The sequence below is a fragment of the Henckelia pumila genome, unplaced genomic scaffold (assembly GCF_033568475.1).
Source record: "Henckelia pumila isolate YLH828 unplaced genomic scaffold, ASM3356847v2 CTG_461:::fragment_3, whole genome shotgun sequence".
Taxonomy (NCBI): domain Eukaryota; kingdom Viridiplantae; phylum Streptophyta; class Magnoliopsida; order Lamiales; family Gesneriaceae; genus Henckelia; species Henckelia pumila.
Genome location: NW_027331831.1, coordinates 9,785,174 through 9,812,331, shown reverse-complemented (window position 1 = coordinate 9,812,331; position 27,158 = coordinate 9,785,174). Strand labels below are relative to the sequence as shown.

At 32.9% G+C, this 27,158-nt stretch overlaps 3 protein-coding genes, 1 long non-coding RNA gene and 1 pseudogene across 6 annotated transcripts; 2 read left to right on the top strand and 3 right to left on the bottom strand.

Annotated features, from left to right (window-relative positions):
• Window positions 1–1,763: 1,763 nt before the first annotated feature.
• LOC140871536 (putative potassium transporter 12) lies at window positions 1,764–6,067 on the bottom strand. The gene is made up of 9 exons (XM_073274078.1): window positions 5,531–6,067; window positions 4,718–4,946; window positions 4,399–4,647; window positions 4,232–4,282; window positions 3,744–4,004; window positions 3,545–3,597; window positions 3,354–3,468; window positions 3,023–3,277; window positions 1,764–2,933 (listed from the first exon to the last, which is right to left on the bottom strand). Exons 1-9 carry the CDS (start codon window positions 5,792–5,794, stop codon window positions 1,882–1,884), a joined length of 2,529 nt encoding a protein of 842 aa, XP_073130179.1. The 5' UTR covers window positions 5,795–6,067; the 3' UTR covers window positions 1,764–1,881.
• A 4,309-nt stretch (window positions 6,068–10,376) lies between these two features.
• On the bottom strand, window positions 10,377–14,189 carry LOC140871440 (spermidine synthase 1). Its single transcript, XM_073273947.1, has 9 exons — window positions 13,926–14,189; window positions 12,731–12,807; window positions 12,497–12,619; window positions 11,906–12,010; window positions 11,600–11,672; window positions 11,415–11,486; window positions 11,139–11,334; window positions 10,788–10,917; window positions 10,377–10,694 (listed from the first exon to the last, which is right to left on the bottom strand). Exons 1-9 carry the CDS (start codon window positions 14,026–14,028, stop codon window positions 10,629–10,631), a joined length of 945 nt encoding a protein of 314 aa, XP_073130048.1. The 5' UTR covers window positions 14,029–14,189; the 3' UTR covers window positions 10,377–10,628.
• Window positions 14,190–20,771: 6,582 nt separating this feature from the next.
• On the bottom strand, window positions 20,772–23,151 carry LOC140871818 (dehydrodolichyl diphosphate synthase CPT3-like). Of its 3 annotated transcripts, none has more exons than XM_073274546.1 (2): window positions 23,031–23,151; window positions 20,772–22,200 (listed from the first exon to the last, which is right to left on the bottom strand). In XM_073274546.1, exon 2 carries the CDS (start codon window positions 22,154–22,156, stop codon window positions 21,293–21,295), a length of 864 nt encoding a protein of 287 aa, XP_073130647.1. In that variant the 5' UTR covers window positions 22,157–22,200; window positions 23,031–23,151; the 3' UTR covers window positions 20,772–21,292. The 3 variants fall into 3 exon arrangements, with proteins under 3 accessions (XP_073130647.1, XP_073130648.1, XP_073130649.1); XM_073274547.1 differs by lacking the exon at window positions 23,031–23,151 and adding an exon at window positions 22,929–23,018; XM_073274548.1 differs by lacking the exon at window positions 23,031–23,151 and adding an exon at window positions 22,958–23,012.
• A 940-nt stretch (window positions 23,152–24,091) lies between these two features.
• LOC140872305 (protein-S-isoprenylcysteine O-methyltransferase A-like) lies at window positions 24,092–25,273 on the top strand (annotated as a pseudogene).
• A 767-nt stretch (window positions 25,274–26,040) lies between these two features.
• Window positions 26,041–26,897, top strand: LOC140871260 (uncharacterized). The gene is made up of 3 exons (XR_012147671.1): window positions 26,041–26,191; window positions 26,486–26,559; window positions 26,665–26,897. It is a non-coding gene; the product is annotated as an uncharacterized lncRNA (long non-coding RNA).
• Window positions 26,898–27,158: the final 261 nt, after the last annotated feature.

Genomic DNA, 27,158 nt, shown 5'->3' with positions numbered 1-27,158 from the left:
CAAATGTGAGGCTTCGATATTAAATGTAGATTAGACTCTTGAATGTACATGATGCATTCTTGATATAACAATGCCGGTCTTAATAATTGCACGAACTTATAACCCGTGATTGATCGAATAGGTACGTTGACTTTGATATTAGTTACAGAGTTGCGCCGCCGTCGTTTTACCTCAATTGAATCAATAAATATCAAAGTACGTGTTATACGTTGAATCTTTTAAATGATTTACATAAATACAAGAACTATGTTTAAATCATTCTCCCAATAATGATAGTTATTATTTTCAAATTTTGATTAGTCATTCGATCGACGAAGTTTTATCAAATCTATCTAATTTAGCCTTTTTTTTTTCCCCAAACAATAAGAATAAGAGTAGGCAAATTGTCACAAGAACAATGTTCAATTTGTGACTCAACATGAGGTCGATGGTTGCTTGTAGCAAACCATTGTATGAATGCACTTGAAAGTTGAGCATGTGATCATCATTTAAACTAAATTATTATAAGTCGTATTGTTCTATTAGCTAGGATGAGCTCACCCATCTTTTCGGTTAACCTTGGAAAAAAAAAATCAACTTACTTATTTTAAATAATCTGATGAGTCTAGATTTATGTGTAATTTGATGAGTTGAGACATGTCAACCCTGAACAGATACAAACCACCATTTCGACACCGTAGACAATGAAACCAATTATAAAATTGAGAAAAAAAATGTGTAAACTTTATTTTTTATTATTTTTATTTTAATAATGAAATACAAAACTTCGAGCCTCAAAAGTTGCGAAATAATTTTTGACCTAACCTCAATTATTTTATTCACTGTACAGTCTCTTCCATTGCTTCCTTTGTTCAGAGCAGCACCTACTTTTCCCCCCACCTATGGCCAATTCAATTATTCTTGCAAAAAAAGCCATTAAAAAACTAGCTTACTTTTACTTCATGACCTAATTTTTGAGCGCTACGTGACCTCTATCCATTGAGCTCTAATTCTTTCAATATTTTATATAGTTGGTTCCCATTTTTGCACTATTATATATAAATTGGATTAAGTTGTATGTTCATTACATCAAATGATTTTGGACTTATAATATCAATTTGTACGGGCTTTTAATGAACTAACAACCATTTGATCCAACAATCGATACTAGAACTACTAAGATAAAGTGTTCCAATTTCACAACGCGCAAGTTGATATATTATTGGGATGAAAATTATTACGGAGCAAGAATTACAATTGTTGGAAGGGCAATTGAATAGTTGCAACCCCTTTTAAAATATTTGAATGATATTATTTACAATTCTACGCAACAAAATTACGCGTTCAAATAAATTTTCTTTAATTAATTATGTTAGATTATAAGAAATAACCCTTATAAATACCCAAAAATAAATTCTTTTTTTTTAAAAATAAAAATAAACTAATATTTCGAATGTATTACTTGTGCATCGTCCAGTTTTCAACCATTCCGAATAAAAGGGTACAAATTCTATGATATATGGATCTTTTTTTTTTCTTGCTTTGTCAAATACAAACAATTCCTTTTGTAGAAGAATACAACTGGGCTAGGCCCAAGTTACTCTTTCTCACAATTTTTAACATAGAAATTAGAATCTAAGTTGAGAGAATTTCCACCGTAACCTGTAATTTATCTTGATGCCTTAAATTTGGGATGATATCTTGATTTTGAGATATAATTGTAACAAAATTTATTATCTTTGAACTACAAAAAATGAAAATAAAAAATTACAATTTATCACATATCGGAGACAAAAATTTTATCAGTAGGGAGGAAAGACTATTTTGCTAAATTTGATTAGATATGAAGCATAAAAATACGCTATATTTACACGCACATAACATAAAGTCCAATTTCATAGATCAAACCATATATGTCATTCCAACTTGGATTATATTCATGTGAGGCACTCTCATTGTAGCAGCACCTCCTCTGCAGTTCCTCCTCAAGAACGCGTAGAAGTAATTTATGACTAATTTCTTCAGAAACAATGAGTTTTTCTTGGCTCGTACATCTCCATGTCCAAGCAAATATGTGAATCCAGAATCAGTAGCTTCTCTGAGAGCTGAAAGCTCGTATTCGAGGCCAGGATCTTCATCTCCTGACATCACGCTGGCTGGTAGTTGTGGTACCGGTAACCTTGATGTCGAGGACTCTGCTTCTTTCAATCTATGCTCATGCATTAGAGGGACTTTTAGCTCTCCAATCCCATCTAAATCTTGGACATCGTCGTCCTTTCCTGCTATGGAAACGCTGTCCAAATCTTCCTCGTTGATGTTGCTCTCCAAAGCAAGATCCTGAGCTTCTTTCCTCAGAAATATTTCAAGACTTTGCACCAGAAGTTGCTCAAATGCGCGGTGATCTTCTTTCCTTATGTCTTTGTATCCGTATCTTGCGATACAACGAAACATATGGTAGTCTTTGGGGCAAATCCTTCGAAAGAGAAACCTTTCTTCTTGAGGGACGACGGGTACAGGGACATTCTTGATGCAAACAAAGACTATAATCGAGTGAATGGCTGGAAGATCGAGCAAAAACTGCCCAAAAACCGAGGGGACACCTTGTACTAGCTCGTTGTATAGTAATCCAATACCAGGGACTCTTACTGTACCAAGAGAGGACCCGAGCTCGTGCATAAAATCCATCGATATCTTGCCACGAACCTCACTTTGATACTTCAATACGCTTCCGTAGTTCCACATATACATCAGACAGAGGAAGAAAGAAGCAAAGACTAATGGAAGCCACCCTCCTTCTGTTATCTTGGTTAGAACCGCAGAGAGATATATTAACTCGATTGTTCCAAATAGAAGCGGGAAACAAAGAGCTAAAAACAAGTTGGTTTGCCATATTAGAAGCATAACGAGCGTCACTAGGGTCGTGCTGACTATCATCACACCAACTTCAGCGATGCCTGCAAATTTGACCTCCTCTCTATCACCTTATGTTTCATCACTTAATAAACGAAAAGATGTAAAATAAAGTAAAATAAAATGAACCAACCGTAAGCGTTGGCGATTTCTGTAGTGCTCCGGAAGACTGCAACCACAATAATGCACATAACCATCAAAAAATAATTGATGACAGGTATATAAATTTGCCCCATTAATTTTCTTGAAGTGTGAACGATCTTGAGACGAGGGAAGCATCCAAGAGCCATGGATTGCTTCACACACGAGAATGAAGCTGATATCATGGCTTGACTAGCAATTACAGCTGCGATCGTGGCTATCACAAATACTGGCCAGAACAGACTCTCTGTATCGTTATAGAACGAGATGTCAAATACAACAATCATACAATGAAAGAGAAAAGTCCTTGCAAGAAAAATTACCAGGAACAGAAGCATAAAATATTCTGCCAGCTGAATGAGGGTGCTTAATAAGATATGCAGCTTGGCCCATGTACGCTAAAAGGAGGCATGGGAAAACGACGCCAGTAAAAGCAATCTGCCGCGGTTATTTTGATTTAACTTGGCCAGTTAAACTTCAATGTTTTTGTAACGCAAGAATAACTGAAAAATACCTGTATAGACGGCACAGAGAAATGGCCTAGATCAGCAAACATTGCTTCTGCACCTGAAAATGTAGTGTTTACAACGTTTCAATGACTATAAAAGAGTATAATTTCGCGCAGAAACTTGTATCCAACAAATACTCATACTACATTTCTCATTTCATTTGATGTACAATCGATAAGAGACCAATAGAGCGAAAAACCTTGCCTGTGATGCATAAAACGCAGCCACCAAGTGCTGACCATGCGTGAATGCCATTCTTTTTGAAGAAAAGGTAAATGTAGGCTGGATTTATTGCCTTCACAACTGTTATATCATACTTGAACATATTGTATATTCCGATAGATCCTAGACTAAAGAACCATAATGCAAGTGCAGGAGCAAATGCGAATCCCACTTTAGCAGTTCCAAACCTCTGTATGGCAAATAATCCGACCAGGATAACTATTGATGTAACAACAAGAGCATCTGAAAATGAAAGGTAAAAAATCAGTATAGAGACTCTTTGACAACTCGGTGATGTTACTAAGTGGAAGCACCAGCAATCTATTATAGCTAATGATTATTTGAACATTGAATCAAAATTAAAAATATTTAAAAAAGCCCGCGTCATGTCACCAATGATTCAACCACAACAGAGTTGCATTGATCTGTGGAATAATAGAAATGAGAGTGATTAGTTGAGGTTTTCTTACTTGTGCCAAATCCGGGTATCCGATTCTGCAGACCGCTCACAGCCGACATGACTGAAAACAAGAAGCTTCATTACGATGTAATAATATGAAAACAAAAATATCTTAGAGATGAAACCAAAATTTGAGTATTTGATAAAAAGCTATAAGAAAATTGGATTTCCATGTACCTGATATAGCAGGAGTCAAAATACCATCCCCAATAATCATAGATGTACCCAAAAGAACAAGAATTAAAAGAAGTTTCTTCAGATAAGCCTTACGTTCCAACATATCCTTTATACTTAATGCCCTCTCTAGTTCTGGAGTGGGCAGTTTGAGCTTGAAGCTCGAAATATATTCATCGGCCAATTGACGATTTGGCAAAAGATTAACATTTGCATACCTACAAATCAATGAATACAAAGAAAATGTTCCTCCTGTACATGGAACAATGAGGAAGGGTTATTACATAAACTATGATATAAATTTTAAGCAAACAGATCATACCTTCCCCATTATCATTCGCTTTCAGCACCACGAAAACGTATTTTAGTAAAGGGATTAGAGCGATTGTGTACATTACTAACGACAAAGTCCCCAAGACATCAACATCTGAAGTTATACTCACTTTGCTGAATACATCAGCAAAGACGTATAGAGGACTCGTACCCATGTCACCATACACGACGCCAAGAGTTTGAAATGCCAATGCAAGAGTTTGCCATATCGAAACATCCTATTATGTTAACCAGTCAAAATAAGATAAGGACTAGAAAAAATATACTCATACACACACAGAAACCATATTTTGTTAGAATAATATATATATACATCATATCATGTTTCAATCCAGCTCTGTATAATGCGGAAAAATAAGAACGAAAAACAGGACTTATTTGTTTTCTCTCTAAAACGAGATTCGTGTGATCGTATCTTGTTTGTTCAGGACTTAAAAAGTTAAGATTTTTTTGAACAAATGATTGACATCAATTCAAAAACTCGAACTCATGGAAGTTGCTGAATCATAATCTTTATATTTTTAGCAAATGGATGCTTGATGACTGAGAATTTTTATCAGACCCCCAAATCTTTTCACATAATCCATAAATCTCTATAATTATGCCAGAAATAACTATTGGGTTGGGTTAGATGGGCAGAACAATCATTCCCCAAACAAAGATAGTATACATTCCACTCGAGTAACAAGTAAAAAAAAAAACTATATAGCTTTAATGTTTTAGAAACAGTGTCACACTTTAAATAAACTGAATCACAGTAACTAATATAGATGAAAATAGTAAAAAAAGATGAGATTTTGACCTTACTGTGGTGGCCATGAACACCAGATATCTGCAGTGATTCAACATCAAAAGAATTAACCCTTTTGGGCTTCTTGACCAGCCTTCTCCTGACAGATCCATATCCTTCTCTATCTTCTCCGTCACCAATCAAAGACCACGGCGGCGACTCCGAGTCTACTTCACTCCCATCCACCCACCTGAAAGACTCCACACGGCCGCCGCCGCTAGCGCTGCTTCCCGAAAACTTCACACTGCTGCTCTCTTCAATCCCTTCCACCTCCATTTCTTTCAATCCCAGAAAACCCACCAACAACCTCAAAAAAAAAAAAAGAAAGAAAAGAAAACAGAGAAAACCCACCTAGGAAATTAATCAAAAAACCTTTTTTTGAAACATGGAAACTACATTATTATCCCATTGGTCACGTTCTGTAAAATACACTGTCCTTTTTCTGGCAGGTATCACGTGGGATGTTCATCTCCCTTCGTTGAGGTGGAAATAGAATATCATTGGCTGATGAATCTCTAACCAAATGATGTCATAAAATCATAGGACTGAGTGTCCAAGAAACGATGGGACCAGTATTATGTATAGACAGAGTTTGAAAAATGAGCTTGGTCAATCAAATTTTTTGATTTATGACTTTGTTTCAAAAAAATTTTTGCAAAATGATCTTCAAATACAAAGGAAATGCAAAAACAAAATAAAAAAAAAAATTGAGAAGGTTATATTTTCAAATCATGGTCAAACGAAGGTTATTTAGTTAAATAAATCCATTCGTTATATTCTGTATACTCGCCCAATCATCAAGTATAAATATACTGTTTAGAAGCAAAAAATTATTTGTTTTTGAAAATACATGTGAGTGTGAAAATAACTACAGACAGCAATTGCATGTTTTCTTTCTTTATTTGTTGTTTGGATATATAATTGTCCCAGAAAATTAAATTTCCTTACATTGGAAATTAGAATGTCATAATTCGGAATTTGGTCGGTATCGGTATAATTTTGAATGTGAAATGTCCTTGAGCTGTTAGGCTGTAAGTGAAATATGTACCGGGCACAAATGTTTTGTTTGAAAATTGGTATTTCTTTTTGTAGACGAACAATACAAATTTGTATTAATGCCATCCTTTTCAAGTCATATTCAAATCGAACGGATAAATTTAACTAAATTCATTTAGAATTTTTAAAATGACAGAAAATGGAAAGCTTGTGGGGTATGCAAAAAGTTCTTTCATTTTCACTCTTTTTTTTTTTTTAAACCCCGAATAAAAAATATTTTGCGTGAGTTTTTTATGATACGATTTCACAAGACGAAAAGATGACTAAATAATCACGTGTAATCTCATGTTTATTTTAAATAGTGTTGTTAATATTTAAAGTTCTAAGATTCCTCTAGTTCATTTTATCTTCGTCTAGTGACAAGAATGAGGTCTCAAAACTCATATGGTATTGGAGTTGAGTTCAAATCCTACAAATGTGGATAATAGTTAGATTAGATAGGAAAATCTCTGATCACATCAATTGTATCAAAAAAAATGAAAGAAAGAAAATTCCCATGTAGGCCTGCCTTTGGAACATTATCTTCCATCAAAATATATCATGTCGGATGAGTCTTATTATTCATCATATTTTATCATGAAGTAAAATTTATTTTGATGCACGAATTATTGGTAAAATGTTAAATTGATATACAAACTATTGAAAATGGTTTAATTGGTACATAATCAACTTATAAAGTCAATTTTACCCTTCACCTACATTATTTTAAAGTCTAATATTTTTGTTAAATTAAAATAGATACACAATTTATTTTTAAAAATTATTTTATTAATACAATTATAAAGATAAATTTATATTTATTTAAATTTTATATTATAGAAAAAAGATCGTATGAATGTACGAAACATTGTAAATATTAATTAATACAAATATGCATATACACAAATACACACACACACACACACACACATATATATATATATATAAATTGATAAATTATATATTCAAAAATAATATATATTAAAAATATATAATAAAAGATATATATTTTTTTGTTTATCTATGTTATAGTATTATTCTTTATATTAATCAAATTAAAAATTATATATATGTGTGTGTCTTTCATTTATAAACTATAAATTTTACGTTGAATATTTTTTCGTATAATGATATATAATATTTTTTTTATAGTATAGTAATTAGTAAATATAAATTTATATTTATAATTGTAATTAATATAATAATTTAAAAGACAAAAATATGTATGTAGTTCAATTAATCAATTTAATAATAATATTTAATTTAAAAGCTATTTAAATAAAGAGCAAAATTGACTTTTGAGTTTGATTATATACTAATTAAACCATTTTCAATAGTTCATGTACCAATTTGACATTTTATCAATAGTTCATGTACTAAAATAATTTTTACTCTTTTATCATGTAATATTTCGTGCAATACAACTTGTGTATGGTTTATTATCATAAGAATGACCGCAACTCTGAAATTTTAAACTCAATTTCGCGAAAACTTACAATGTTATGTGGTTACCACATCAATCTTAAACTCAAAAATAACTTTTTATGACTCTCACTAATCATCTCCACTTTTTTATTTATTATATATATTTAAAATTTTAATTTGTATAATATGATAACTATAATTATCTTAAAAAATCACTGATCGTATAAATTATTTTTATTAATATTTTTTAATTAGTTAATATTATATTTTAATTTAATAATTAATCTATAATTATTATTTGTATAAAATAAAATATTTCACATATGTATAAAATTTATTATATTTAATATTTTTGCTTAATTAATATACAATTATTATCGTATTTAAAATTAACAATTAAAGCAATACAATTAAATAATTAAATAAAAAACAACGTAATTAAAAATATTCATAATTAATAATAAAAAAAACAAAATAATTATCTGCATAGACTGTACATAACCGGAAAAGTCCAATATAAATTTAAAAAACATAAACGTGTATAAATGACACAGACCAACATAAATTTAAAAAACATATACTATACACAACCGACAAGTGATCTTTTCGTTTATTTTTAAAAATAAAATATATACACATGTGGGCACAATTTGATATGAAAAATAACACATTGATTCATTAATAATCATTATTTTGTCCAATGTTTGGCTCAAGTTCTTTCAAGGATTAGTGTCATGCACCATTGTCTAATCCAAATATATTAATTTAAAATTTTTATATTATTAATCAATCATCATCTAATCCATGAACCAAACAATGCCTAAAATGGTATAACCCACCTTTTCCTTCATAAATATCGCATACACAACTAAAAAAATGAAAATATTATGTTAAATCCCTTATTTTCTTGGAATTGTAGTTCAATTGGTCAGAACATGTCATTACTTCGTCAAGACCATAAATACGAGTAGGGATGTCAATCGGATGGGTTGGGTTGGGTTTTGCCGAACCCGAGACCCGCCCCATTAACAAAACATGGACCCATTACCTGCCCCACCCCATTTAAATATACTTTGGACCCGCCCCATCTCATATTTGAAATGGGGCGGGTTGAACCCGTTAGACCCATGAGACCCACAAATTTATTAAAATTAAAAACAAATTTGACTGTATGAGGTAGTCGAAAGAAAAAATAAAACCTTAAAATTGATATTTCGGGTATTATATGCAAAATAAAACATTAAATTATTTATCGATTAAAATTGAATATGAAATTTGTATCATAACAATGGATGTAGGTGATGGTCGGAGGTTAGGAAATCACCGGAGGATAGACAAATGTCGAAGGGTAGGTAGACAGTGACCAGCTGTAGTCTGTGTTTAATTAAAAACATGAAATTTAAAAATATTTTTTAGGAATTAAATTAAAATATGAAAGTGAAAGAGATGATTACGGCTAGAAAGAATATTTGAGCAATAAAAACATATAATTTTTTATATGTATGTATTATATGGGACGGGTCTGGGGTGGGTCTTATAAAACCTATTACCTGCTCCATACCCTCTCGGATCTAAAAAAATAGACCCAAGACCTGTCCCAAGACCCATTTAGTGGACCCAAACCCTCTCTGCATGGGACGGGTCCATTGCGGATCCGTGTATAACCCGGACCCATTGACATCCCTAAATACGAGGAATACTATCTCCCACTGCACACCTTGTCCACTAGCTATATTTTTTAAAAATAATAATTAACAATGTGTTGGAGCTGGTTCTGACAGTGGACGCCTCTGCCCCAACGCCCGCTTCACAAAACTCAATTTTTTTTGGGTTTATGAATCTTGCATTGCATATACCGTTTCTATCAGTAAAATGGGCAATAGGAAACAATTTATTGATTAACTTGGTGAATCATCCATACAAATGATCTTATTCGATGTTAGCTTAGGACATTGACAGCATACTATTAGTCATGCATGAATTTCACGGTGAGTTGAGTATGTCTTTTTACGAGATAATCTCACGAATCTATGTCAATAAGACGAGTCGATTCAATTTATATCTGCGATGGAAATTAATATTTTTAATATAAAAAATAATATTTTTTTCTCGGGTCTAATCGAATAAAAAATCCGTTTCACGAAATTGACATGAAAAAATTTTGTGTTTCACATTATACAACATGAAAAATCAGATGTATTTTATTGTATGACATTAGATGACCCTTGGGGTTAGGATCGAATCAACCCCATACACGTGATGAACTTTATGGTTGATTCATTTGCATTGAAGCCAAATGCTTCATCATTCATGTGACAATTTGGCATCACGTTTAAAATTCTAATGGATTTTTTTTTATTATTATTATGAAGATAGAAATAGTTGCCGACAGCCACAATCAACCAAACCATAGAAAATGAATTGAGAAGTTCAAAAACTCAGTCAAGCATCTTCGCGTCTACATATTGTTCAAATGCCACATAAGTTTTCAAATAGGATTGATACAAGATCACAAAACTGCCCCAAATCATTGCCATTTTCCTTTAAACAAAATGACTGCTTCAAGGACCAGATATATGGTTTTCTTTATCAAGAACTAAGCAACAGGATAATGCCTACGCGGCTACGCCTCTATTTTGCTCCACAAAACTCAATTCTCTTTTGCATCGATCACCTTCCGGGCGAACGAGGGTAAACAGAAAGCTGCAGAATGGATCTGAGTAGGAGAAAGAGCAAAAGCTTATTCACTGGTGAAAAAATGGAGACAATATCAAGTTGAAAGGGAAAGCAATATGTGCAAAACTAGTACCTCGGAGTTGTAGAATTTTAAGGGTCCATGTGTTTTGACATGGCTAATATCTGCATCAATTGGATTGACTGGTTTCTTGAAATCAACTGAGGGACCTTCAGTTGCACAAAGCATGAATCCCATAACACCACTGAAAATAAATTGACCGGAAATATGCAGTGGTTAGTCTGATGCACAAGCAAACAGATGCTTACCAAAACAATAGTTACTTGTAATGATACTAAGAATTTTGGTTCTTATGGTTCTTGAAAGAGTAGAGATACATCAGTAAGCTCGTAAAAGAAAGGAAGACAGGAATCACGATTTTATGTGAATTCAAATATGAGAGAGAGAGAGAGAGAGAGAGTATGCCTTGGGTACGTTGGAACCGTGGTCCAAGCGTAATTGACAGAGCCCTTGAAAATTTGGCGACAATTGGAAACAATATCTTCAATGATGTGCATGTGAAGCCATATGCTTTCAGCTTGAGTACATATGACTCCTCCTGGGCGAAGAGCCTTTGCCACTGACTCAAAGAAAGGCTTTTCAAACAACTCTTTTGCAGGGCCTGAGTGTGAAGAGAAAAGTTAATTAAACGAATGCAACCTTTTTAAGTACTTGGAACATTTTTCCCAAAGATATACATACCTATTGGGTCTGAAGAATCCACTATGACAGCATCATAAGTTCCTTCTGGCACAGCCTTGAGAAATGCAACTCCTGCAAAGATTGAGCAAATCCACTAATGTCATAGTTCAATGCATCGAAGAGCGGATGCAAAAAAAATAAATGTAGGGTAAGGAGAAGTGAATAGAAGTCATAGCTGACTATACCATCTCCAATGCGCAGGTTCACACGGGGATCATCAAAGCCAACAGCCACACTGGGGAAAAATTGTTTAGATACCTGGGATATATCGGTTGATTATCTTAAATTAGCCAAATAACTATGTTCTAACTTCTGAAATTTGTCAACAAGAAATCAGGCAAGGACATGGAGTAAAATGTGGATCATAAGCAGAATTTGCAGATAAAAGACGCTTATCCGCATACTCATCCAATATTAGAGAAAACTAGAAACCCAAACATTGAAGGATGAAAATATAAACAAATGCAAGTCAAAATAAATTAATAACTTACATCAACTACCATCTTATCAATCTCACAGATGTCAATCTTCTCAACAGAGGAATGACGAGACACTTCCCGCAAGACACCACCATCTCCTCCTCCAATTACCAGAACCTAAAACAGAGCAGTACAGACCATGAATTGATGACAGTGAAGTACAGAATGATTTTTCCCTTTTAGGAATTATCCCATTAGAAATATAAACTGAAGTCAAGCAATTTGAATTGCCATGGAAGATTGGATAAATATAAAGCAGTTATCGCGTAATATGCTATTGTACTGTTGTAATTTCTTGGCTACCAACCAACACTTGGAGACAAATACGACAATTTTCTACAAAATTATTGTTTTATGTCGAGTTTAGCACAAATGTGAAGTTCTAATCTCAAATGTACTGATCCTTACCTAAACCTCAAAGATTGATAATGATAACCACTTAGAATCTTAGATATTTCAACAGGGGATCACATAATCACCATTATCCTCACTCTTAAATGTCCTATTTTTTATTTTCTGTTGGGTTGGCAATTGTTAGGATTAGCTCTTTCTGGAAACCTTTCATACTATATTAAATGTTAAAAGTTCCTAGAAAGCAAATACCTTTTTTGGATTTGGTATTGAGCAAAGTGGAAGATGGGCAATCATTTCTTGATAAGCACATTCATCCCTCTCAGTGAGTTGAATTACACCATCCAATACAAGAACTTTTCCATAAGTAGCTGACTGAAAAAAAAAACAAGGATTCATGCATCAACTGACAATAATGAAATAAATCGAACTAATTCTAAATCAACCCAATGTTAAGTGTTTTTTACTCCACAGGGCGTCACATACCTGAAAAACTAACACATTCTGGTAGTCAGACTTTCCCTGGAATAATATTTTTTCCACCTTTAAAGAGTGTGCTTCTCCTGCATGAATTCCAACAGAGTACTCAATTGATAATCAGAAGATTCAGAACTAGGGAAAAGCACGCAATTTCTAAGCTGAACAAGTACAGAAAAACCAATATTTTGCAAAGCAATGATATACACGTTTGAACTCAGAGGCATTCCTTTTCGTATTCCCCAACTAACAAGTTTACTTCTCATTTACATTATTGTTGGAAGGGAAATGCTACATTCCAGACATTCAAAAGATATCATCATTCACTCAATGAGTGGCAAAAATGAATTCATAAGGAATGTAATAAATTCAGGACAAAGAATCTGGGAGGATGAATAGAACTGAGAGAATGTATATAGTCACCATTGTAAGGAACTATTGCTGATCAGAGGTAAAGAGTTAGGTAGGAGCCATAAAACAGTAAAAAAAAAATTTAAAAAGTGATTGAATTGATCAATACAAGGGTAGAAAAGAAATAGAAACAGAAGGGGAACTCAGTCTACCATTTTCTCTTGATTAGAAGTTGAAACCAGACAGTACAAAGCTCGAATACATACTTAGAACCACATTCTATGCATGATTTAATCAACTGATATTAAAACCTCCCGTTCAGAGACCGTCCAAGAACTCAAAATTTCATATATTAAAATCCCTTTCCATCAATAAGCAAGTTGCACTCCCTTTTTTTTTAAAAAAAATGAAAAAACTCTGTTTCATCCCAAATTTTCTTGGTCCATCGCCTCCAACAGATACAGGTGCACTTTATATAGAAAAGGGACGAAGTAAATCACAGTACACAAAGGCATGACATACAGAGAAAAGGGAAGGAAAAAAAAGGGGGAAAGTTCCAATGTGACAGAAAAAGTTTTCAGCTGGGGTGAATCCCATGGCTTCTCTCATTTCATCCACCCCACCCCCATCAGAGCTGATATAGATATACAATCAAACTACTAAGCTGTCGCGTGAAATCATAAAATTAACATTAAGCATTTACATGCAATTCAAATAACCGAAGAGACAGGCTCATCCCTCAACAACATATAAATGAAGAAACAAACACAGATCCACACACAAAAAAAAAACAAAAAACAACTTCAGTTCGGGTAAAGAGAATTTCACAAAAAAAAAAAAAAAAGAAACTTGCCAGGCCACATTGGACTAATCTCGGAGAACCACCCAGGAATGACAGCAGATATGCAGTCGGGCAAGGCCTCCGCAGCACCGCCGGCGCCGTTGTTGAGTTCCATCGTAGCAGAGCCTTTGGTTTGCTGGTTCTCTTCCTCGCGCGGCCTCTTCAGCAGGAAATCAGTGGCAGATGGAACCCCTTCTGGAATGTACGTGTCTGTATATATGTATGCGGTTAGGTTACGCTGTCTCCATCTGCAAGTAGAATGTAGATTGACCACACCAAACAACCCCTTGTGTGATTGCGTTTGCCTATTGATAACTCTCTATATGTATATCCCTTCATTTCATCACTTTATTTTATTTTATTTATTATTTATTTTTTAACATTTGCGTAATCTACAATTTAATTGCACAAGATTACGCCCTTTATAAATATTTCTATTAAAATATTTAATTCTATAACAAGGCTATTAAATACTTTTTGTCCTCATTGATTAATGACTTCGTTTCATTTCATTTTCCGGGTTTTTAATATAATAATAATAATAGTTTAGTTTTTATATTTACTAGCATTTTTCCATGGACTATGGTTTTTATTGGCATATCTTTGTTAACTAAGTTTTAGAAAACATCTTTCAAAAAAAAAAAAAAAAAGTTTTAGAAAACATGCAATGTTTTCATAATTATAATTATAAAGACAAAAACTCTTGTGAAACGGTTTCACCGATTAATTTTGTGTGACAAATCTTTTATTTGGGTTATCCGTGAAAAATATTATTTTGTATGTCAAAAGTATTATTTTATATTATAAATATGGGTAGGGTTAGTCCATCTCCGTGAGACGGTCTCACAAAAAACCTATTCATTATAAGTTTGTTTGTAAATTTTGTTTTTCAATTATTTTCTTGCTCGATATACGTAAGACGGGTCGATGCGATCTATACATGAACGAAAAATAATACTTTTAAAATAAAAAAATTATTATTTTTTATGAATTATGTTTGATTAGAAATTCATCTTATAAAATTGATTTGTGATATAGTCTTATATGAGTTTTCGTATATTCAAAAAATGTGAACATATGATTGTTTATTCCAAAAAAAAAATCCTCAAAAAATATAAAATCATCAATAAATTTTCTATTATTAATAGTGATTAATCATAAAACATTTGTGAAGGTACGTATGTGCACAATGAATTATTATAATTTTTAGCAAACGTAATAATGATTTTGTTATTATAAAATGGATGAAAATAATGATTGCATCGTTATTAATTTCAGATCTAATGATGGAAATGTGTAAAATAAAAGGCAGAGGTAGGGATTGGGAAAAGCGTGTTTGATTGGTGGCCCCGCTAATTTTTTTTATTCTTTTTTTAACCGAGCGTTGGAATGGTGGCGGCTCTTATTTTAGGGTTTTCATGCATGAGCTTTTGTGCTCGCATAATAAATAAATAAATTCAGAGACATTTTTTTAAAATACCTCTCATAAACTATCATAATCAATTTTGGTCTTACATGTACTTATTTTATCAAACTAGTCTTTTAATTGTGTTAAGTTTCAAATATATCCTTAATTTGTTTTTTCATCATTTTTCTTTTCTGCATTTTTTTTTCAAAATTTTCAGTTCTCCCACATTTTTCTCATTCCTTTTTTTGTCAGAAATTTTCTTCTTTCACATTAAATTTTTTTTTCTTCTTGTACTTTAATTATATACGAGTGACTAGTCGCATCACACGCATTGCATGTGTAACATTATAAACAAATATTATGTTCTGTGTGTATATAATATAAATTTTTTTCCAAGTATTTGAATATTTTTATTTTTTTTTTGCAATTTGATTTGTATGAGTTTTTTTTTTTGAAAAAAATAAAATAAAATTGAGCATATCAAGAGAGCACTGAGTTGTTCTCTTGGGATTATTCTATGCTACATCTGGAGTACTTCTCCCCCATGATGTGATCAAATATCAACCATTGGATCATCAAGACATATGTCAATTTTTATAAAAATATATGAGTCCCACGTGATCTAATGATATTGAAATAGGGGGAGAAACACTCCCAGTGTAGCATAGACTAACCTATTTTCTTGGTGGGCACATTAGTTGGATGTGTTGAATTGCACATCCAATAGTTGAGTGCCACATCATCGTTGACACATTAGTTGGGCACAGTATAGATGGGAAACATAAAAAAACTATATATATATATGTATATATATGTCTCTATATGTATATGTATATGTATATGCATATATTGTAAATATTTATATTCCAAAAAAATAAAGAAAACAAACATATATTATATAAATTTATTATAGATATTAAATACAACGAAATATAAATGTTATATAAAATATAATTATACACTAATTCATATTAAATTCTGATTATTTTATTAAATTATTATTAATAAAAAAATATTATTTAGGGAGAATTAGTATTTCTCACACTCCGAAGATATAAAGTTGTAAAAATAATCTCAATTAAATTTTTTGTGATTTATTATAATCATTTATCAGTTTTTATGAATATTATTAAAAAAATTTACAAGTCGAACCAAAAAATTTAAAACGGTATAATTTATTTCACTAAGTTGTAGCGAAAAATATTTTTTTTTTGGAACCATAGTTGTAGTAATATAATTGAGATTGATAAAGGGTATTTTAGGCTTTTAAAATTATAAAAGGCTATATTTTAAAATGTCAAAGAGAGAAGGCTAGTTTTAAAAATATACTTTAGAAATGGGCTAGAAAAATTAGTTTCTCATAAAGAATAAAGGATCTATTGTTTTATCATTATATTTTTCTTATTTTATTCAATGTGTAACGATCTCTTGAATCATTTTTCAGATATAGCTTATATTTAACTTATGAAAAAATATTTTATTTTAATTAATTATATCTGTTTGACAACTTGCGAATAATACTGTTGAAGGAATTAAAAAACTTCTTTTGTTTTATCATTATATTTTTCTTATTTTATTCAATGTGTAACGATCTCTTGAATCATTTTTCAGATATAGCTTATATTTAACTTATGAAAAAATATTTTATTTTAATTAATTATATCTGTTTGACAACTTGCGAATAATACTGTTGAAGGAATTAAAAAACTTCTTTTGCAATCCTAATTAAAAAATATATATTGAACATGTGTGACACACGCAACACTCATCATGTACATGTGTTGAATGTCCTATACACGTGGCAATAGAAGTCCAGATTTTTTTCCCTTTTATTTTCAGTGTGATAATTTATTGAGAGGTAGGAACGGACTAGACAAAAATATCCAATTATATTAAGACAGTGTTTAGAATAACTTTTAGAAAGTGTTTTATAGTTTTTTCTTAACGAAATTTTGAAATTTTATTAAAAAAATTGAAAAATACTTCATAGAAGCTAGAAGATTTCCCTAACACTGCTTAAACTCAAATAAATTAGCATTGATCGCACCAACTATTGCCCATTCAAAATAGTTTAGTGTTCATTTTAAAAAAGAGTAGATCTCGTGGGATAGGAGACAAGTCGTGATTAAAAGTAATATTTTTTTAATAAGTTAAATAAAATCTTATAAAATTAATATGTGAAGCGTTTCATTTAAATTTTTGTCTTTTAAAAATGTCATATTTTAATAAATTGATATGTTATTACTGATTTTTTTTTTTTGGTATCGATATTCATTTCTGAAAAATCTCATCAAATATAAAACTCCAATGCGAGGAATCTGGAGATGTATCAACACTTTAATCAAAGAATAATTCGCTATTAGTGCACCTACCTTTCATCCATGTTCTCTTTTCTCAATAAAGATTATTCTAGTTCAACGTTGCAGGTTCGATCCTCGTATGAAGCATATTTCTTATTGAAATATTGTGGGTATGTTTTGAAGGTTGGTCATGTTGCTCCATCCCTCAGGTCCCTATTGCTCGTGCACATCCCTCAATTTAACCTTTGCATGAGCCAATGAACTTCTTATTCATATGAGATGAAGTCCTCATTCGGGATCAACCTTTTAATAAAGATTATTCTAGTTGACTCGAGAATTGATGTTTTTAAATATGAATTTCGAGGACCCAATGGATAAAGACAGCGTCGAATATAATATAAAATATATATATATATATATATATATTTACCATATTACTATTTAATAAAGCTACAAGAAGTGATAGAGTAACTATCTTTTTGTATTCTCATGTAACTTTCAAAAATAATTTTATCCAATAAATAAATAAATAAAGTATTTAATAATTTCAATTTATTTCCAATTTACATGCAACTTTCTCATCATTTCATAAAACTTTTCCATCATTTCATATTTCACGTTATATTTTAATTTCAAAATTCAAAAACTAACTCTCACATATATTACCTGCTTGAGAATGGTTTCTTATTTTTTTAAAAAAAATTAACAACTTTTATTCATAAATTTTTTGTTAATATGAGACGCTAGTATATTCTAATTTTAGATTATTTATTTACATTCAAGTATAGGATGATTAGGATTCTACTGGACTACGAGCCCAATAAACAAAGATTATCTTCATTTAAGCGATTTTATTTATAGGACAATTAAACTTCTTCTGGACTACAGGCCAAATAAACAAAGAATTATGACCTCGACAAGAGTCCAACACCGAGGAAGACCCTTTAAGTCGGGCTAGAGCAGCTCAATCAGGCATGCCACCAAAACAAAATCAAAAATAAAAAACCAAAAATCAAAAATCGAAAATCGAAATTGTACGTAATTTTATTTTATTTTTTAAAGAAAAAATTTCTGGTGATGAAAAATTTAAATTAAATTTTGGAGGGACTAATATTTATGTAAACATTTGAAATTTAATCGTCGCATTGCCCTCAACTTATTGTTAATCGATCAAGCATAAATAAGCTTTTGGTCCGCTATCTCGATCATGATTTTTCTACTCACACAGGCAAATATACTTCTCTTTTGGGCCGGTTGTGGGCAATGAGAGATTCGAACCTCTGACCCTGGTTATTAGTCCGTGCTCTAATCATTTGAGCTACATGCCCCACCTCATCTCCAATGGATCTATTTCCGAGAGTACCTAAAAGAAAAGGAACTTTTAGTCTCTCTATCCATTTTGGGTTAAGATGTGAAAGAGCGTTTATCTCTATAAGAACGTGTGTTCCGAGTTCCGAGTTCCGATGTATGAAGTTACAGAGAAGGGATGTCATACTTGGGGATTTTGAATAATAAAAAAAAACCTTCTTATTTTTCATTTTTGTTCGTTGAAAAAGTAATTAAGAATGAGATGTGTTAAGCTTTTTATCATTCCGATAATACAACACATAAATTAAAAAATATGTAAAAACGAGAGAAATTTGAAGTTCGGTCACAAAATATCTATACACCCTCTTCTTTGTTATAAATTTTATACATATATGAGCGACACAATGCATATGTTGTGTGTTTATACCTATGATCGTTTTTTTCTCAAAATATCTTTTTGTTAGTTTCGTCAACTTTTGTAATTAATAATAAGGGATAATAATCAAAATAGTCATGTATGTTTGCTTATTTTGTGTTTTGATTCGGTGAGTATTTAATTTTGAGTTTTGATTATGTTTGATTTTTTAGTCTTTTTTCCTTTGAGTGCTGATATGACGCATGACACGTCATCACTTCTCGGTGCCACATAATCATTTTCAGCCGTCACATCAGTATTTTCGATGTCACGTCAACACTTAATAGGACAAATTTATCTGCAGGTCGACCACCCCCACAGACCGTTTTGACATAATTGCTTCCCCGACGATGGTAGATGAAAAAAGGAAAAAAAATATTAAAATACATAATAGGACAAATTAAAATATGCTATTCAGTAATCCAAAGGTGACAAAGAGAGAAAATAAACAAGCATTGGTCTAGTCCCTTTCCTCCATTAGGTTTTTTTGTAACTTTTTTTTATGTTTATATACATGTAGAAGTCTGTCTAACCCCACTTCCAACGGAATTTTTATATATATATATATATATATTTTAAAAATATTTACAGAGTCCAAACAAGTTCCAATGCCAACGGGTGCTCATGTGCATTTTATGGAACACTGAAATATTACAGAGCAATATTGCATCCTAGAGGCAAGGACTCGACACCTACCGGCCCAATCTTGGCTGCAAAATCAGCACTTTACTTCGGTCGTGTTTGAGAACACTTTTAAGAGGTATTTTAGAGCTTTTTTTTTGCAAAATTTTCAAATTTTGTGAAAAAAAGCTTAAAAGTGCTTTCCTATTTCCAATCATTACCTTCATGTATTTTTTTATCGGATGCAGCAAGTTTCAGGGGAATTAAGCTTTCAACGCTTAGGCAAACCAGCTTGAAAGTGGGATTGAAAAACAGTTCTATTTTGCAGAAACTGGAAATTATTTGAAGATGGAAAGAGCGCGAAAAAAACGCACCAGTACACCTCATTTCAAACTATGTTTTTGGTGATAACAAACACTATAGTCTTAGGTGGTGTTTGAGATTCATTTCAAAAAGTGCTTTTAAGTTTTTCTTTCACAAAATTTTCAAAATTAGAATTGCTTTTGATTTTTTCATTCTCCAAATTCGAAAACCACTTTTTGAAAACAATCTCAAACACTGGTTTGATCTAAGTCAGCAAGTCTCCGCGGTTGATAGGTGCTGTGCTGAATTCGCATCTCAGAATGTCATTTTAGCTCTTAATTTGCATGCATTTTTCATGTTTCTTCATTGTATTGAAATTCTAGTTGTGTGCATCATAGCCCCTGCTCACTCGGAGAAAATTACTTGAGGACAAGAAACGGAACCATAGCATGAAAAAATCAACTTTAAGAAGCAAAACAGAATTTGCACATGAACAAGTTCGTACAGAAATCTTTTACCGCCCAACAAGACACAGACAGTAGAAAAAGGAAATATCTGCGTATCATGGAAGGAAGTAGAAAAGGAAACGTCGAAGAAAGCCTAGAAGAGAAGGAGATCATCCGACTAGACCTGGGGAATCCTACCCCGGAAACAAGGAAACGTTGCACTCTTTGCATCATTTCACCATTACCAAATGGATTGGTTTTCCATTCAATAAACAGATGAACTATTGTATACATTAAAATATCCAGTAAACAACATGACCAACTCTCGGTTGCCCAGAATTAACCACATGATTCGAATGAGGCGCCAAAATTACACGATCACCTTTCTGATTAGATCAAGAAACTCAAACAATATCAACTGCTTTAAAATACAAGACACAAACTTCTTAATTATGATTCACACATAACAAATACCTCATGCTGTGTACCAGGGACTAGCACACTGTTAAAAAGAAGCCTCACCCTTTTGTGGACCTTATAGTTAAGAAAGAAACGCCCTTCGTGTGAATTTAGTTATGTTACCATCTCTTTTTCAAATAAGAAAAGCTTCTTTGGAAATCCAAAATTGCTTGCACCAAATGCCGAAGTCCAATCTCCGGCCAAAGTTCTCGGGGGGCGTACAGAAGGGATGATGCACTTTGCCATAGAAGGAAATTGCTTAAACGGGTCTCGCCAGAAGTACGTATTATGATATCAGGATCTGGTGCAACAGCCATTCGCATATGTTTCTCAATATCTTCCACATCGATGAGAGACTTGTCTTTATTTTTTCCATTACATCTTACACCGATTAAACCATATCCGGCACCACTACTGTCAAGGACTCTGAACTCTTCTGATTTTTCTTCGCAAGTTTTTTCAATGGCATGGACAATCTCATCTGTTGACGTATAGGCGATGCAAATAGATAGCACAGTTTTTGAATTATCAGCAGTGGCGTCCATAGCCCTTTTGGCTGCCAACTTGACAGCATTGCTCAATAGTTCAAAATTTCCAATAATATACACCCTCACTCCATATTGGCTAAGCACACTCTCACCCTCAATTAACGATTCAATCTTTTCTTGAATCAACTGCATAGTGGATTGAACTTCTTCAGGCCTTCTCTTGAAATTTTCGATGCTAAAAGCATAAACAGTCACGTATTTCACATCCATCTCGTAACAATATCTTAGCATGTTCATAAGGGCAGAATACCCCTCCTTATGGCCAGCCCCTTCTTCTAAATTTTGCCTCTTTGCATATCTCCGATTTCCATCCATGATAAATGCGATATGCTTTGGCATAGGACCAACAGATAGAATAAAAAATAAACATCTGCGCAGAAAGCTTTTCAAATCTTCAAAGAATTGAGTTGCTCTATTACAAATCTGGCTCTCCATAAACACTTAAAATGAAAGTGTGGCAAAGCTTTGATGAAATTAGCCTGATAACAACAAACAATGAAATTATATCATCCACTATCCCAAGCTCATAAATAATGATTAAGGCCCGTGGAAGAGCAAAGTGGTAGCTGGAGGCACCGGTCCCCCCTCCTCCTCCAACTTTCTGGTAGACACGTCTTTTTTTAATTAATGAACATTTGTTCAAATTCAAAAAGTTTTCTACTTAATTTCTGCCCCTCTACTTAATTAATGAACATTTGCCCACTAATGCACTTCACTTTGTATTATCAAATTAAAGGAATGAAACCAGCAGGGGAAGATAGCTGCCGCTTCCTTGTAGCAAGAATCTTGAATTTTTGGAAACAAATTCACTCAAAAGAATAACCTTTTTTTTTATGCTCCCAAAGACATGATTCTTAATTCACAAAAGTCATCAATTTTTTCCTGATAACTTGATTAATCAATGAAATACACACTCCAGAATATAATGTAATCTAGATTCTAGACTCCAGCGCTACATCTTCTCAATCTAACAAGCTCACATGTCGAAAATACCAAGTTAAATTCATAAATCAAGGATAGTAACAAATCAAAGAACTCAAATGAAAAACATCAACCTACAGTAAAAATCCAAGATAGCCATACATAAAAAAAAGTAGAACCCAAAAAAAAAAAATCATGTTTAAATCCAACAACAAAATTATCCGGACCAGATAACTTATACTAAGATATTCAGTGATAGATAACGCCTGCATGGATACCATTGAACCTTTACACAGATTTATATCCGAAACATACTTTTACACGGATGAATCCAAGAAAATATATGGGGACGAATTCAGAAAGAGAGAAGAGGGCAGATGATATTCACCTGGGTTTTCCGAAAATCGCGTGGCAAAGGAAGGAAAATTTGATGCAACGGACGAACCCGACAGTGATTTGTGATACTTTTCGTTTTTCTGTCGTTTGTGCTTCGAACGATGCTTCATGAATATATTCTGAATTGACCCCTCGTATTTTATTGATTCAAAGTCTCTCGAAAAAAGATGACACATGACACGCACACACGTATGACGTATGTATATTAAATTATTAATTAATTAATTAATTAATTAATTCGTAATTAATGTGATCGTATTTTTTGGGTAGTACCTAAATCATTTCTTCGAGGATATACATCTCAACACATATTCATAATTAATATTATAGTGCTGTCATAACAAATCATAGGTTGTTAGATCTTCTCTTAAGATAATACCCTAAAGTTAGACGGAACTAAACCATACTTTGACATCATACGTGGAATCTCACCTAATTGTTTTCCTTTTTCTAATTAAGCTATTTGCCATTTCAAATGATTTTTGCATCACTGTATTTTACTTTACTTTAATTTAATATATTATATTATTCCTTTTGACCAAGGGCCGGCTCATAAACGCATTCCACTCACCATCCTTCGGGTGGGTTGATCGTTTTTTTAAATAGGTTATTAAAACACCAACTTAATGTATCTATTTTAGATGGTGAGACGGATTTGTGTAATTTAACGGGTTACACCAAGCCAGCCAACAACCCTTCATTTTGGTGAGTTAGAAAAATTCAACTCAGCTTACTTATTTTATATGACGGGATATAAATCTACCAATTTTTTACATATTCAACTCAACCGAGGCGAAAGATTATTTTCGCTTTCAAGTGAATTCGCGTGGCTTGTCCAAAAAGATATATGCAACTTTATCGGAGCAATGACCATGGGCCGGCGTCTTGCCTACAATATAACTGGACTTTCATCAGTTTTGGGCCTAATGCATACTAATAAGAATGATAAGCCCAATTAATATGTGTCTGTCGGCCCATTCGCGTGGCTTCTGTTACGCTACTCGACACGCAAATGGATGGGAAGTTACGAACGAAGAAATGGGAAAACTCGTGGGCTCTCCAGCTTTTCGTTTCTGCCATGATGATCCTGTCACCTGTGGAGTGTGGCAACCGATTTCAACCTGGGTATGTTCGATAATGGAATTTAAATTCAGATTTTGAGAAGTATATTTTGGATTTTACTCGGTGAATTTTTTTTTTCTTTTTTCTCTAAAAACCTTTTTTCTACTGGGTGCTCTCATCTTTTTTGATCGTATTTTCAGCTTCTGAGATCAGTACTATGAATATATCCTACTATGATTCTGATATGAGTGGCATATTTATGTGATCAATCAATTGTTCGTCGAAAGGGGGAAAAAAGGATTTTTCCCCAAGGTCCTGTAACCAGTTCTTGGGGACATATATCAATGGGTTGATTTGTACTAATCTTTGTTTGTTTGTTTGTTTTTTCGCCTCTCAAGTGTGCTGTGCAAAAATGTTGTCCAGACTTCCTTCTTTGAGATGATTCGCTGCCCGAAATTTATTATTTTTTCTGAGAAAAAATTGTCTGGTGGATGCCTTGGCCTCTGGAAAAATGACAGAAATCCTCATCATGGCAGCATGCAGGCAGTTATGTCAAATGTGCTTCGCTCTAATCTTTTTTCATAGTTTTGAATACGTTCTAGCAATCACTATCCATGGGAAAAACAGTGTAACGCTGAAGTCCCTTTTCATCAGCAAAAACTATGTGCTGGCCTTGATGTGTTCTATGATAGAATACTTTGTTGAACTTTACTTCTCCCCGCGGTTGAAGCAACACGGGGAACTAAGTGACATTGGCCTTGCCATGGTAGTAGCCGGCGAAATCATTCGAAAGACGGCTATAATAACCGGGGCCGGGTAGGTCCTTCACTCATCTCATAAAGATTTATCATGAAGAGCATCATGTATTGGTCAAGCGTGGAGTCTTTAAGTATTTGCGGTATCCAAGCTACCGTGGCTTCCTTATCTGGTCTGTTGGTACTCAGGTAATGCTTTGTAATCCTATATCATCCGTCGGCTTTGCGATAGTAGTTTGGCGGTTTTTCGAGCAACGGATACAGTACGAGGAGTTCTTCTTGCGGCAGTTTTTTGGTTTGGAGTACGAAGAATATGCCAGACAAACTTTTTCCGGGATCCCATTTATCAAGTGATGAACTGATCATTGCCATAGTGTGTCAATCTGCCTGTGTGTGTAGATCTTCCCCAAAAAGTTGAAAAATGTGAACAACCAATTAGTTTTGTCAGTTGTTTACGGGTAACTTCTTTGACAATCGTATAGCTGTGTGGCCACACATACATTTATGTGGGGCCCACATGAAATTGCCCAATCTTTGAATGAAGGCTTGAATGTGGACCCACATGAAATTGGTCAATCTAACATTTATTAGTCACATCGTATTCCCAATAAATTAGATTTTTCAAGGATGAGACATGTGGGCCCACATGAAATTGGTCGGTCTTCAACTTACCTTCATTAGTCACATTGTATTTCCAATAAATTAGATTTTTCAAAGACGACAATGGGTCGGATTCGGTAGTTTATTAAATTCATTCTCATCCTTATGCTCATTTTTGTCGGGTATTCAATTTTTATTCTCGATTGATGGATAAGATTTCCAAACTCTACCTAAATATCAAATTATCACATACAATTGCACTTTTTTTAAATTTGAATTATTTCGATAAGCTCTAAATATTTACTCCTAAAATAATTATAAAAAATGAAGAATTAGCAAACTAAGCACCAATGAAATATTCAGGGATAATTCATTAAAATGTCTCTAATGTTTTCCTCTTGTCCCAATTATACCCCTAAAAAATTACATGGTTTGAATACATCCCTTATCGTTGTAAATATGTCTCAAATATATCTTCCTGTTAACTCTCTCGGTTTGAATTAACGGAATGAAATATTCAGGGATAATTCATTAAAAAGCCCGATCTCCGCAAGTTATTTATCTATGTGAACCCTAATTCCCAAATCTCTTGTTCTCCATTTCTATGCAAGACGTCGCCTTTGCTCCGGTGGTGGGCTGCTACGCCGCCGGGAGCTGCAACGTCGACATTCAACCACTATAAGTTATTGAGAGCTTATATTGGAAATTTGTCTTAGTGTTGGCTGCCGTGTAGTTGGTATTTTTATCGGACCATATATATTTTTTTTTGCTCATATTTCTCTTCTTTTTCGGTGTGAAGCTTGAATTTTCTGTGCTCATCTGCGAGATTGAGAGTTGTTTTTTGTGCTCAATCTTACAAGTTATAAAACTTTTATCAAACGACGAATAATTTGATTATTGAATTTGAGGGAATGTAATTCACTTTAATTTGGATTCAAATTTCTAACATTTTGTATTGTAGAATTAGCAAATTATTTGTTATTTTTTGCTGAAAACTCATTTTAGCATTTGTTATTGTTATATTGAACAGTGAAGATACATTTTTGCATTGAACTGTGATGGCTAGACGAAGTAAATGTTTTTTGGAATTCACCCCGAACTATGGTATTTTCTATCCTTTTCCAGTATTTTAGTTATATAAATGTTGTTTAATTACTTTGTCGATGACACTCATAAAAGTTTTTTTTTGTGTATTTGTTATATCTACAGATTATCTAGGAGAACTTGGGTTTTTTAGTTTGAAATTTTATTACAATGGAACAACGAAGGGGACGAGTGCATGAAAGGAATATGTAGGAGGGAGTATTGAGTATGTTGACTTCCTCGATAGCAAGAAGATACAAATGCTTCATTTATTGGGATATGCGAAAGAATTAGGTTTAAAAGATAAATGAGTTATTTGCACCAAATACTCATGTGAAATATTGAAAATGCATACTTCTTTCCTGTAAAATTTTAATAAGCAACTTCACCCATGACCTTTTATAAAATTAGCACACGCGTCTCTTCATATGAGCGATTGTTGCGCACGCGCTCCTCATGCGACTGGGTCAATATTTTGATTTTTTTGCACCAAATATCCCTGTGAAATATTAAAATTACATATTTGACCCCTTGAGAGTATAATTTTTAAATCAATTCAACCCATAAGATATGATAAATTATTATTTATCAAACCTTTACATTTTATGAATTTTTATTTT